The sequence below is a fragment of the Podarcis tiliguerta genome, assembly GCF_965153285.1.
Source record: "Podarcis tiliguerta genome assembly, chromosome: 5".
In the NCBI taxonomy this organism is placed as follows: Eukaryota; Metazoa; Chordata; class Lepidosauria; order Squamata; family Lacertidae; genus Podarcis; species Podarcis tiliguerta.
The window spans coordinates 72,912,464-72,926,032 of NC_139538.1; the positions used below are offsets into that span (position 1 = coordinate 72,912,464).

A 13,569-nucleotide genomic window follows, 5' to 3' on the forward strand; every position below is an offset into this window, starting at 1 on the left:
ACCCTCAGAATTCCCTTGCCTGTGTGTTAAAGAAAGAATGCCTTTCAAATACTTCAGAAAACCATACAAGTATAAAAAGATGTAAACCCACTCCCCTTAAATGCAGAAATTACCCCTCCCTGATCATTCATATCAGAGGCCAATTCTAACGTTTAAATACTACCTTTTAACAGCATCACATTTTGGAAACGACTGAAAGGGCTGACTAATCCTGATCCAGATCTGAAACATGTATTCTCCAACCCAAGATTCCTTGGGTTGAGCTGTGGCTGCCACAGTGAAGGCTTCAGCTAGAAATGACTTCTCTGTTCTCCAAGCAAGGGCAGAAAGGCCAGACTCAGTGTATTTCTACCAGGCTTGGTTAATCCAGTTCCGAATTCCTATTCCTCACTACACCTGAAAATTGCACTGGAGACTAAATGCACAGGCATATGCATACAATAGGTCATAACCAAGTCACATGTCATATGGTCCATGCTCCAGAGATAATTTACCTAAAATATCAATCACCATGCCTTCAATTATAGTGATAAATGTAATATTGTTAGAGAGAGATGATTAAGTGCAGTTTTGCTTACCTTCTGAAAAAAGTCTTCTCCACTTTTGCCTTTTCCTTCAGCAGCAGCTGAAAATAAAATGACACATCATTAAACATATGCAATACCTGTCATGTCATGTAGCATTTTCCTACATGCGTGAATTTTATCTCAGCTTAAGGCAATTCTGGTTATGTCTCTCCTTGGGTGCTTTCACAAAGATACTTAAAGCACTGTTGACCCCAGTTTAACAAGGGTGGCAACCCATCCATCATGAGAATTTCCTTGAAAAAGTTACTAGGGCAGTGCTGCTAAAAATGGGAACCATTTCTGTCTGGAAACAGAAGAGGTTTTGCACAGCAATTAATCCTGCACATATGCTGGCAACCTCCTTTATGCAAAATATGGTTGGGGAGAAAAGGAGAATGTACCGCAGGATGCTTGGTGGTTAACAAAAACTTCGATTTCTGCCATATTCCCTTGTACTTAACGTGGAGGAAATGCCTGATGCACTGTCAATGGGGAAAGATTATTGAAATGGGTGTCATGGTGGGAGAGATCAAGATCCAAAATGCAATTGGATAGTCTCATTTCATAAAGCCAATGGCATAGATACCCCTGTGTACAGTTAGTTCAGCTCATTTTCAACATTTTTGGATATGGTCATTTAAATTTGAGAAACATGCTTGGTTTCTCTATTACACTAAAACTGGTGCTCTCTAACAGACTCACATGCCTATAGAGATCTGGGCAGGTAGCCTGCCTCTCTTCAAGCCCAGGGTGGGAATCCCTAAAGTTACTTAGTATTTGCTCAGTGGTATTTTTCCACTTTTTTTGAACAGCATACCACAATGACTGCAGTGTCGCAGAAGCTGCCTTTCAGCTATGGTCCACTCAGTTTCAACTATGGTTTTCTATACAGAGGGCTTTAATTTAATTAACAGAAGCCTAAAACTGTCTAGGGTGCACAAAAATTATAGTATGGTTCTTTGGATCTTAGCCTAGGGCTAGATGTAATCTAATGTTTTACTTTGGCTTTTGCATCTAAAATATGCCAGTCTTTGAACTTCCTTCAATGAGCAAACCAAGTGTGTCTGTACATTTGAAAGTATTCTGTTACACATCACTCACACAGACAGCTTAGCCCCTTTATTTAACCATAAAGATACAGTTTCTGAGATGCTCCTTTTGATCATCTCGTTTTGAAAATGAAATTTACCAAACAATTCCAATATGCTTTATAAAACAGTTGCGGTTACTAACCATTGGTGATTATTTTAATGACAAACTAGGACTAACTAGTTGTTCTTCAGAGTGGGAAAACCAGTTTTTCTAGCAAATGCTATGATAACATTGAAACCCATGGTACATATGCTAAAAAGACAAAGCAGGAAAAGTTCATGATCTCAGGTACCAGTGCCAACTTCAACTTAAAACTCGCTAGGGGATGGAGGAGGCAGGCTAGCATAGCGTTGGACTGAAAATATTTGCGTTTTCTAGACATGAGTTTAGACACTGGAATACCCAGGAACCACTCAAAGGTTATTGTTGTTCTTCAAAATATACTACCGCGCCACACACAACAACCAAGACTAGTAAAATATAATGAATTTTGGCAAGAGTTTATCCATGCTGAGGAACATTAACAGTGTTCAGTAGCTACTGAACTGAAGTTTCAGATCTACTGTTGCAGATAGCCATTTAAGAGAGGAGAGTTACGATCCTAAACACAAAAAGAGATTGGAAGAAAGCAGCTCTTTGCTATTTACCAGGCTGAGCATGCAGGGGCAACTGAAAACAGGCAAGTATTTCAAAGGTGGATGTGGCGTCTAAGGAGGGTGGGAATTTCCAGAAGGTGGCGGTTTGTTCTGGATCTTTGGCAAGTAAACCCAAAACAACTTTCAGGGTGTCCAGGTTTTTACTTTTTGAAATGTGGCAACCCTATAATAATTAATAGAGCCCACCAGTCTCTCTCACACACTGGCACAATATAGCTTTGAGCTGTCTTCCATTGATTTTATGCACATTTCCAATTTAATTAGAATAAATTTCTGCTGCCTTTAGTCAGAAACACATTGCAACATCCATCACTTACATGTGATTATAACTAAAGATTATAGACATTCCCAACAGAACGATACGCAGGGACTGCCACTCACAACTATATTCTAATCCCTTTGATGCACATTCATGTATCTCTTCATCTATCAAGCTCTTATGCCCTTTTATATTAAAGTTAAACAAATTCCGGGCCTAGCCTAAGCCAACAGTGATCACACAATGTACCCCATCCAATTTGAAACCATAACAGACCCTGCTTAGCTTTGCAAATGTGCTAGCAGTTTTACTGCTGCACCATGGAGATAAGTTAGAGCAGTATTTCATGTTACATCTCTCTGGGTTTTATATGAGATGATCTGGATATACACCCCATAATATAAAGAAACTCTACTTTGTTCTGCTCATGGCTATGAAGCCTGCACACTGCTAAGGGGTTTGTTTGTGTAAGAAAATATACTTCTGGACCCTTGTCTGGTGAATAGGCTAACCACGAAAATTCAGAAATTGACAACCCCTGGCCTAAGTCTTTACAGCAAGCTATTTTCTCCCACGCACAGACTCCTGCTAACATATGAAATTTAACAGGCCTTGCATTTTTTTCTGTTACAACATTTGTAAAGACTATCAGGCTTTTCCTAAGAAAGCAGTCTATTGTATATAAATGGCAGGTGTGTTGAAAACTATCTATTTCTATTCAAATATATACGTTAAGCAATTTGTATTTTCAGCTTTACTCTTGCGGCTTCCACAGTTATCATGCAATATTGCATTTCACACACTTCTCATTTTCAGCCAATATGGGGCTGCAAAACGCCTATCCAAAACTAACAGGACAAAGTTGAAACAGGTGTTAACCATTATGGCATCCATGAACTTCAAGGTTTTGTCTACTTAACCATGAGAAAGTACTATTGAAAATCCTTGAGATCAAATTTAAATAAATGATCTTGAAATTCTACTTGAGTGTTATTTCAATTCTAGCCTACTGCAGTGGCTTCTATTATATTTCAAAGAGTGAAGATTTATGAAGCCAAGTCAAATTTTGTGTAAATTTAGAATTGTTGTAGGTCTTTTGCAAGTGTCATTCATCTTTGGACATGTATTTCTTTCCAAGATTTTTTTCATCTATATTGACACAAATTGCAGAAGCCACCCAGGGGTCATAGTCCCAACACAGTTAAATTAGCACTTCTGGTATTGAGCCAATATGGCTGCCATTCAAATGACCCCTGGTGGGTAAATAGAGCTTACATTATAGAAATCTGGTACTAGAGTATCTATACTGTATTCCTAGGTTGTATGCAGCTTTTGAATTTATTATTGGACATCTAGGACTTGTGTCACATGCCCCGGAAGCTGCACACCAACTCCCTCAGCCAATAAAGCGAGATGAGCGCTGCAACCCCAGAGTCAGCCACGACTGGACCTCATGGTCAGGGGTCCCTTTACCTTTACCTTAGGACTTGTGTCAATAGTTCCATCTCCCTTTTCTATGCCAGTCACCAGCTTCATTACTAACAAACCTTGATTAAAGCTCTTTGTTGGAGAACAAGCCATGAGCCTGGGTTTGGAGTTAACAGTCTGGATAACTCAGTTGCTTACAGCGTGCTGCTGGTAATGCTAAGGTTGCCAGTTCAATCCCCGTATGGGGCAGCTGCTTATTCCTGCATTGCAGAGGGTTGGACTAGATCAGGGGTAGTCAACCTTTTTATACCTACCACCCACTAATGCATCTTTCTTGATGGTAAAATTTCCTTACCGCCCACCAGTGCTTGATGGAAGGAGGATTCAGCTTGTGCCGTAGAACCCCCTACTGCCCACCTAGAATCCTGAAACGCCCACTAGTGGGTGGTAGGGACCAGGTTGACAACCCCTGGACTAGATGATCCTTCCAACTCTACAATTCTGTGATCTATGATCTACTAAGCCAGCCTGTGGCTTAGCTGCAGACAGTAGAAGCAGAAGAGGACTGAAGTGCTCACGATTTCAGCTGTTTTAACTTAACTATAGTTTAAAGTGACATGCGAACCAGGCCACTAGCTCAGCTGACTCATACCAAGGATACATACAAGAATTTTTAATTAGCTGCTAACCAAGTTTTCCATTTTTATTTATTTGAAATTACTAGAAACTAATCACAAAGTGCTGTGGCTCTGTAGTGAGTTCTACAGAGCTTCTCTCATTCATCCTCACAGCCTTTGCTACTAAGAAAAAATAGACCAGGAATGGTATTTGGGGCCAGAAGACTCTCAGCAAATTTAGAGAGCAGCCTGGATTTGTACCAAGATGTGGATTAGTACTAGGGGTATGCAGTGGGTGCATGCAAGTCTATAGCTGAATTGGGCCAATCCAGATTTTTAAAAATCAAAATATGGGGCTTATTCAAGTCATAATGGGATCCCTCCATCGTGGGTCTCCAATGCTGAAATTATGACAGCCCTAGGAGGTCTGGAAAGTCTCACTTTGGGAATACAGGCAGCAAGTTAAAACATCTGTTGTTCAAGCATATCCCCTAGAGTATTGTTTTTGCTTCTTGACTCCCCCCCCCCCTTGGGCTTGATGGTTTTTCTATTTCAGAATTCTGGAATTGTTGCTACATTAACTTTCTTGCTTTGTTTTCATATGAGCTGCTTTTGTCTATGTTCCTTACACTGCTCTGGGGGCCAAAGACCCAGGATATAAGCAAACTTCTATATAAATCAGCTCATAGTTTCATGGAGGTGTGCATTAGGAGGTGTGCATTAGGAGAAGTGCAGTGAGCTTAGAAAACTTACTTATGTTATACCCTGGACCTGAGTGTCAGATGCCAGCCCTTGAGCATGATACAGGAGTGAAGGAAGGTTTCAGAAGGGTGGGAAATAAATACATTTCTCCTGCAAATCCCAAACACTGCCACAAGGTTCCTGTTCTAGGTTTGGGATACACTGCTACTATTTGTATTATGAGAAAAATAAGTTGAGTTCTTATTGTTAGGACCTGTATTGTCCTTAAATTGGCCACCTTCAATTTATGGCCAGCTGACCACATTTGAAACTAGCCCCTCCAAAATCATTTCATGTTCAGTCTTTGAAAAAATAATAATGAATGAGCCTCATTCCATTTTACAAGCAGATGGAGGCTACGTAGCAGCAGCTCAACCAGTACCACAACATGGTAACTTCTACGTAGCTCCAGTTAAACTTATTGTTATGCAACTGTATAGTGCAAATTGGGAAGACGTGCCAAAAATGGGCCAAAAGATGTGTTCAACTATCTTGGCACAAATGTAGCCCTACTGTTTTTAAATCCTGCATATTTTATATACCTGTAAGTCACCTTGAGAAAGATATTAATTTGATAAGTGAATATAGTTCAGAAGTGTGAAACACAACAATACTGGTTCTTAGCTTACATGTAGAGCCATTACAGACGACTAAATGGGACTAGTTGTCTGCATTAAAAAGCTACTTTTCTAAGTGCAATCACATCAACAAAATATTGTTTTTGACAGCAAGGAAATGAAGTCATTGTTGAGACAAGATCAAAGCACATAGGAAACTGGTGAACAAAGTTATATTATCACAGCTGCTTGTATACAGATATTTAGAAAAGTGACTTCTCAATTCTTGCTCAAGCATGAATTCCATAGTTTGTAAACAAGCTCCCTGCAGAACTGGGGTTGGGGAAGAGTTATAGAATCCTCTTAGGGGATAGGCAAACACTGCAACATTTTGCTAGAGGTCCTATTTGTTAATAGAGATCATCACACTACATAGGTTTACGAGTGAAGTCTTATAATGAGAACAAATAAGCTGTGAATAAGGTATGAAATGAATCAGTTAAGGTTACTTATTTCATGCATTTGTTATTATCATAATTATGTATACCACACCTAAAATTACTAGGTGGCACACAGGTGTAGTTTTTTTAAAAAATAAACCAAATTATTTTTAACTTAAGGAAAGTTAAAGATGGATGGTCCCTGCAAGCACACTATCTAGAATGAAACAGATGCAATGTACAAAACAATAAGAATGCAGCAGGTAAACTCAACTTTCAAATCAAGTTTACCTTCATGTAAACTTCAAGTCATGTTTACCTTCTGCTAACATTCTTACTGCTTCATTGTTGGTTGTTTTGATGGACTTGTCTATATATTCTATGTCCACTCAACCCATCTGGTTAAATTGCTTGGTGGAATAAAATCATCTTAAAGCGAATGGCAAAACAGGTCAAGGGAGCTACTTGGGGTTGCCACTAAGCATTCCAATGACCCAAACATGGGGGAAGTTCCCCCCCATGGGGGAAGTTTGACTTTTTAATAGTGTACCTTTCCTCCAAGGAGGCCAGGATGGTCACATTTCTCTCCCTGCCACCTACTCCACTTTAACTTCACATAACACTACCACATATATTCACCCTGGGAGGTAAGTGAGGCTGAGAGGGAGAAAATAAGGTAGTTGCCAAGGTGAGCCTAAGATTTGAATCTGGGTTTCCCCAGCCTTGGTTCCACACTCTCAGGATTATTCCACTATGACTCTACATAATCTTAAAATGAAGCTACAGGCAGGTGTTGGTAGCATAATGGTAGTTCTCAGAGGCAGCCCAAACATTTACAGGGACACTTCTTTTCACACATTAGATTCAGTTTTTGCAGCATTTCATTCTTGCCAAGGTATTCTAAAAACTGAGAAGGCCCAAAGGGATCACGTGCCCAAAGGATTTTTCTCTACCCTGCTTATGAAATCAGACAACTCAATCAAGCAACAGCTAGCACCAAAATAAATGTGAATGCTCTTGCTTATGAGTTCGAGCCTTTCTGGAAATCAGAGCAAAGTGCCAAGTTATGAGAGGATCAGACACAGTTGCTGAAGAATGGTTTAATTTTTTAAGCCTTTCCTCTCCACCTCCAGCGGAGTCGTTCCATTTAGCTGAAGCCACGGTTTAGCTTTGGACATCTTTAACTATGGTTTCAAGCTGGCTTGCTTCAAAAGAACAAAATTAGGCACAGTTGGGTGGATTTAACCGCAGGTTGCTGTGTCCAGTAAACAAAAACAAATCCTTCTAAACTGCTCTTTTCAGCCATGCAGGAGGAAGAGGATGAGCAAAGTTCTCCTAAGCTCATTCGAGCAATGCTATTGTATAGTTAAGCACCATCACCAAGACAGTGTAAAAGAATTAGTTTCAATTCCACATAAGCTATACAAGAGATACTGCTAATGTTCCAAGGAGTTTGCATATATGTAAGGATATAACACATTTTTATATTTCCAGGTGACAGCTCACCACTACATATGACTTCCAGAATTGGCTGCAGCATTTACATACAGTTATTAAATTGTGAGAAGTAAGCCAACTCTAAGCCTTTGCTGTGCATTTCCCCCCAGGAAAATAAGGATCCGTAAGATGGGAATGAAAAACATTAATCTTTATATTCTTTCCTAGGGTATTTTTCTATCGCTTATACTGCTACCAAATATGGTGCTTCATTCCCGTGAAGATATCAGATTATCTTTTATATGCGTTCCCATTTTCTCCAATGATCAGTTTTGAAGCATTTTTTAAGGAATGGCAGATGTCAAACCTTTAACTCATCAGTTTCTCATCCCCTGTCACATATTGTTTTCATATGAATTTAGATACTTGTGATAATTGTGGGAGAACTGTCTACCACATCAGTTAAAATAACTAAAACTTGGTCAGGCTAGAGATGCCAAGGCAGGGGTGAGCAATCTTTTCAGGTCTGAAGGCCACATTCCCACTGGGGAATGTAGTTGTAACGTCACACATCTGGTCAGCAGAGAGAGGGGGCAAGGACATCCATTTTCTCTTTTCCTCCTCATCCATTCAAAGTCATTCACACCATCCCTGCCACCCCATCTCCATTTGGGACCTTCATCCTCCTCTAGCACCCACCCAGCCAGCTTGTTCCCTTCCTTCCTTCCTCTCTCCTCAAATCCACTGAGGAAAAGGAGGGACTGTCACCTGCCTCTTCTTCCTCCACCCTGTGGCCAGTTCTTGGCGACAGTAGAAGAGGATGTTCAATGGGTGAGGGAGGGACACACATAGGAAAGCAATCACCTGCCCACATGTTCTCTAAAGTGAGACAGACTCACGTCCTTCCTCATATTTCAGAGACAGAGCTGTCGACTGTATTGAGTCTCAATCTATCATCAAAATTCATTTCTCTCAAAAAGATGGCTGAATGACTTTTTGTCTGTACTGAAAAAGTGAAAGTTTGTGAAAAACTGAACCAATTTTCTTCCATTTTCTCCCCATACAAGAAAAATCAGATATGCAGAGTGTTTAGGGATACTGTGCTCCTCTGGATAAGGAAATTAATTTATTGCTACATATTGCTCAAACTGTGGCAGTGGAATATAAGCTTCCAAAAGTCACAAGTCAGATTTTAGGTCCATCTGCTAACATAATTCTTCCAGGAGGATCTGTTTACCACTGGGATTTGAACAATGTTTGAAAACAAAGCTGGAGTACTGTCAACATACACTGCTGCCAGATTAAATGGTCAAGAATAAGCATGGAACTGCATTTTTCAAATGTATTGCTGCTGACCAGAAAATGACCAATATTAATTTTAACTGTCTAAGCCTTTTGCAGAAAGCTGCCTAAATACCCAGACTGAAATCTTTCCAGACTTTTATGCATTTCCCAAATATTGCTCTTTGCCTAAATATCTAAAGTTTAAGGCCAAGATCCAAAGAACTGTACAACTTGCTCTACGTGATCAATGCGGTTTGGGGGCCATGCTTATCAAGCAGAAGCTTTTGTTGCCACTCAGGTACAAATTGTTTTTGAAACTGAAGTGCAGGGGTTCACAAAGACTGGAGCTGAAAGGCCGGTGGACATTGTATCTTTTAGTCTGGAGAGAGGGGTGGTGGCTTGTCCCAGATGTTGTGTGAGGCTTTGGAGAAACCCATAAAACAGTGAGAAGTCTGGCAACTTCCAAATGCTTCCAAAGCCCTGCTTGGAAGCATCACAGACAAACATCAGAGCGAAGTCTAAAGAAAGGAGGGCAAGGACTCATCCCCAGCAGTGAACACAGAAGCAGCAAGACTTTGTGCTACTTTTATGATAATCTCTGAAGTTCAAGGGGACATCAGAGATGAGAGCCCGGCCATCTACTAAGGGTCACTGATATTGTTACATCAATTCAGCCCGAACTGGCACAAGAGCCAGCTGTTCAAAAGGGGGAAAATAAAAGCCCATTGCGTCTGTCCACACCCCTGGGCAAGCCTAAAGTAGCTTTTTGGATGATAGCCTGTATTAACAAACCATTTACCAATCTGGCCTTAAGTGTAACTAGCCTTAATAATGGAAAAACACAGATTCAAAACTGTTGCTCCACATTCAGTCCCTGAGGCTTTGAAGTATGCAAAACAACATTTCTATAGTGTTTCCATGTGCTCAAAGTGCTTCACACACATTATCTAGCCATAAACCTTACACATTTATTATTTTTGGTATACACCTAAAGAACAACGCATGGAGTGGCCTTCTAATGTTATAAAGGAATAAGCATGGAGTATGGCTAAACGCAATTGGACGTGACATTTTCTTTTGTTTCCAAATTTCTTATATTCAGAATATCCACACAATGTAACTGAATATTTATTACTCAGTATGTTAATTGTACATGAAATGATGGAAGAGAAAACAAAGTATCATGCACTCCAAGAAACGTGAAACAAATGAAAAATTAAGCTTGTTTGGAACATTGCCCCCTGACTTCCTCTACAGCAACTCCAAAGCCAAGTAACATTTCATTTCTGCACAAGCAAAAAATACTGAGCAGCAAATGATTAACTGCGAGAACTGTAGTAGATCAAGTCAAGAAAATTAAAATAGCACGAAACCATCATAGGCACATCTGTGTACTTTCCTAGTTCTGCACGTGGCACTGTTCACGTCTTCTACTTTATTTCCCAGTTGAACAAAACATTGAGGTTATTGGCTGATCTCAGATGCAAACACAACACAAGTCCAATTCTGTGCTTGAAACCACAGCATGCTAAAATGGATGCTTGTAGACTGGGGAGGAGCATCTGAGCTAAGGAAACCAACTTATTGGTGGGACTCGGTAGGCAGAGGCTCTCACCAGATCAAGAAATGCATCTGTTGATCCTCTGTGCTGAAGACTAAAAATCACAGCATGACATCAGAAGGGCAACACTCAACACCTGCTATGGACCCTGTCCATAGATTCACCTTTTGCAAGCAAATAGTTTCAGCTACAGCAAGCTGCATAAGAACTGGGATCTGGGAACTAGATATAGATATAAGAAAACCACTACATAAACTGGAAAAAAGTAGATCCTACTTGAACTACACAGTAAAAAGCGCTGCACACAGCTACCAGCAGATGACAGAGATGTGCACTTTCATTTAAACCATGATGAAAGCAGGCACGCTCACCAAAAAGCAGTGTACGTAACTAAGTACACCTAAGTGTCCCAGAGATGCTCATATACATCCATGCATACTAAAGGTCTAGAGTAAGTTGCATGTTTTTAACAAGGGTCACTTCGGTGCAGTTTGTCAGACTGAGGGTTTTTTGTGTGTGTGTTTAGCAGCACAACACAATATCTAGTACTTTCAAACACATCTTACATGCATCATCTTCCCTCGCAGACTGTAAACTTTTCATGGTGTGTCAGATGTTTAGAGGATGAGATAGCATAGCATGTGACTTCAGATGCAGCCAGTCTTAAATTTCCTACTAAATATCCCTCTAGCAAAATACTCTCCATGTGTTTCTGTGCTTTGCTCAAAACCTCCTGCCAAATGGCCTGATCTTTTTAAGGAGACGTAGGAATTGCACTAATTTGGAAGGAATGTCAGGGACCCAACAGGAAAAGCAAACACTACTTTTTTTACCACCCTGGATATTGCTATACATGCCTGTTGCCAGTGTGCATTCTTTAGACAAATCAGTTAAGTAAAACCAGCTCTGTGCATTTGAATTAAGTGCCCTTCCATACTCATTGCCAGCTGTGTATTTCAATGCCCTCTCTCTTTCAAAAATATGCAGGTGCTAAAGACACTCTCATTTGCAGAGGCAACGAATAATATTTTTAAAACCAAGACATGAAGAAACTGATAAGGACCCCAATATGAACTTAATTCCATCTGCCCTCCTTTATACTCTCCAAATGCCAAATATCAGCTACTCATCCTAGACAAAGGTCAGCCGGGGACATCAGGGTGCCCAAGGCAGAAAGCCCCTTCTTCACATCAAGCATATCTGCCTGAAAGTTCTCCCAAGCAAGTCTTACTGAAATTGACAAGAGTGACACAAAGCTTTAAATGATGTGTACATGGGGGAACTCCTATAGTCAATTGTGCCTAAAGGTTAGAACAGAGCAGAACCTACTCTGCCACCCTTAAATGGTCCCCCAGTGTTTGATAGCTGAAGCAGCTGCCTGACCTTGTCCCATAGCAGAGGTATCTGTGCACTGGACAAATAAAGGACAGTGGACACAATTAATTGCCACCAAGAAAAAACTCTAATTCCATACACTCTAATGGGATGGTGAAGGGAACACTGTTTCTTTGACAAGATGCATAGGGCAAACCAATCTCTCTAGGGCCAAACTAAATGCAATTAGCTTCCAATGGAGTGAACAGGCATTTTCTTTCCTATGCCTAAAGCAGGCATAGAGCCTCTCATTCTTGATGAGAATCACAACAGAGCGCATCCCATACCCATTTCCATTAGAAAACAAAAACAAAATCCAGTTGCTAATTGTGCAAATGGTGGCACAACTGATATGACCCTGGGTATGCAGAGTTCAGTGTCTTGCTAACAAGTAGAATTTTAATCTAATATTCTGTTGTTGGGGCCCTCAATGAAGTTGCTAAAAGTGCAAAAAAGGAAGAAAAGTCTAAATCTGACTCAGGTTGCTAATACTACTGGTGCTTGAAGGATGCACAAGGCCTTTGCCGGATAAGGCACAGAAACACCATTATTTTGGGGTTTGTATGTCAAAGCTTACAGTTGAATGGGGCTTGGAAAAGCAACATGGATCTAACGCAGGCAGATGATCCAATATTATATTAGGAGCTGAACTATCTTTAGAAAGGCATGAGAGGCTTAATTGGAAACATCCACAATTTTCTAGGTCCTTACAAAACAGTCAGCATCTCTTCTTCTCAAAAAGCTTGGCGCTGGTGGAATTTCCAACAGCTGGAAACAATACCTGTATTGACCATGTTACCAGAAGCATTCCAGCAAAAAGAACACATTTTGGCAATCAATTTACTCTACTTTTTGCGTAGTAACATTCCCAGCTCCAAAGCTGCAGGTAGTTTGTCGGGGACAAAAGGAAATGCCCCACTAAAGAACTGAATAAATATGGTTGAAATAAGTAAAGAAATAATGGCTGGTGTAGCTTGCACTATTCAAAAGGGTCATGCTAGCATATTCTCTTCCACTGACTGTGTTTTTCAAAGGAGATTGTCAGCAACGAACAGGCTGGGAGAAAACTACTGAGGTTGGGGTTCAAGAAAAGCAATAGGCAAGAGAAATGGAAAGCCAGGATTGACAACCTTTTCAGGCCGGTAGGCACATTATAATTTTGACTGCTCTTATTCATAAATAGCTGGGTTCAACTCAAAATGGCTGTCAAGGGGCATGACATGACACAAAATGGCTGCCCACATCTAATAATAATAATAATAATAATAATAATAATAATAATTTATTTATACCCCGCCCATCTGGCTGGGTTTCCCAAGCCACTCTGGGTGGCTTCCAACAAAATATTAAAATACAGTAGTCCAAACATTAAAAGCTTCCCTAAACAGGGCTGCCTTCAGATGTAGTTGTTCTCTGACATCTGGTGGGAGGGCATTCCACAGGGCAGGTGCCACTAACAAGAAGGCCCTCGCCTGGTTCCCTGTAACTTGGCATGTCGCAGTGAGGATACCGCCAGAATGCCCCCGGCGCTGGACCTCAGTGTCTGGGTAGAACGAT

At 40.5% G+C, this 13,569-nt stretch overlaps 1 protein-coding gene across 1 annotated transcript in view; it reads right to left on the reverse strand.

Moving 5' to 3' along the window:
• The window catches only part of BICC1 (BicC family RNA binding protein 1), a 103,188-nt gene that overhangs the window by 66,007 nt on the left and 23,612 nt on the right, over positions 1-13,569 (reverse strand). Inside the window, exon 2 of the mRNA XM_083439913.1 lies at positions 579-625. Within this exon, the coding sequence (XP_083296039.1) occupies positions 579-625 (47 nt within the window). The remainder of the gene's footprint in view (positions 1-578; positions 626-13,569) is intronic.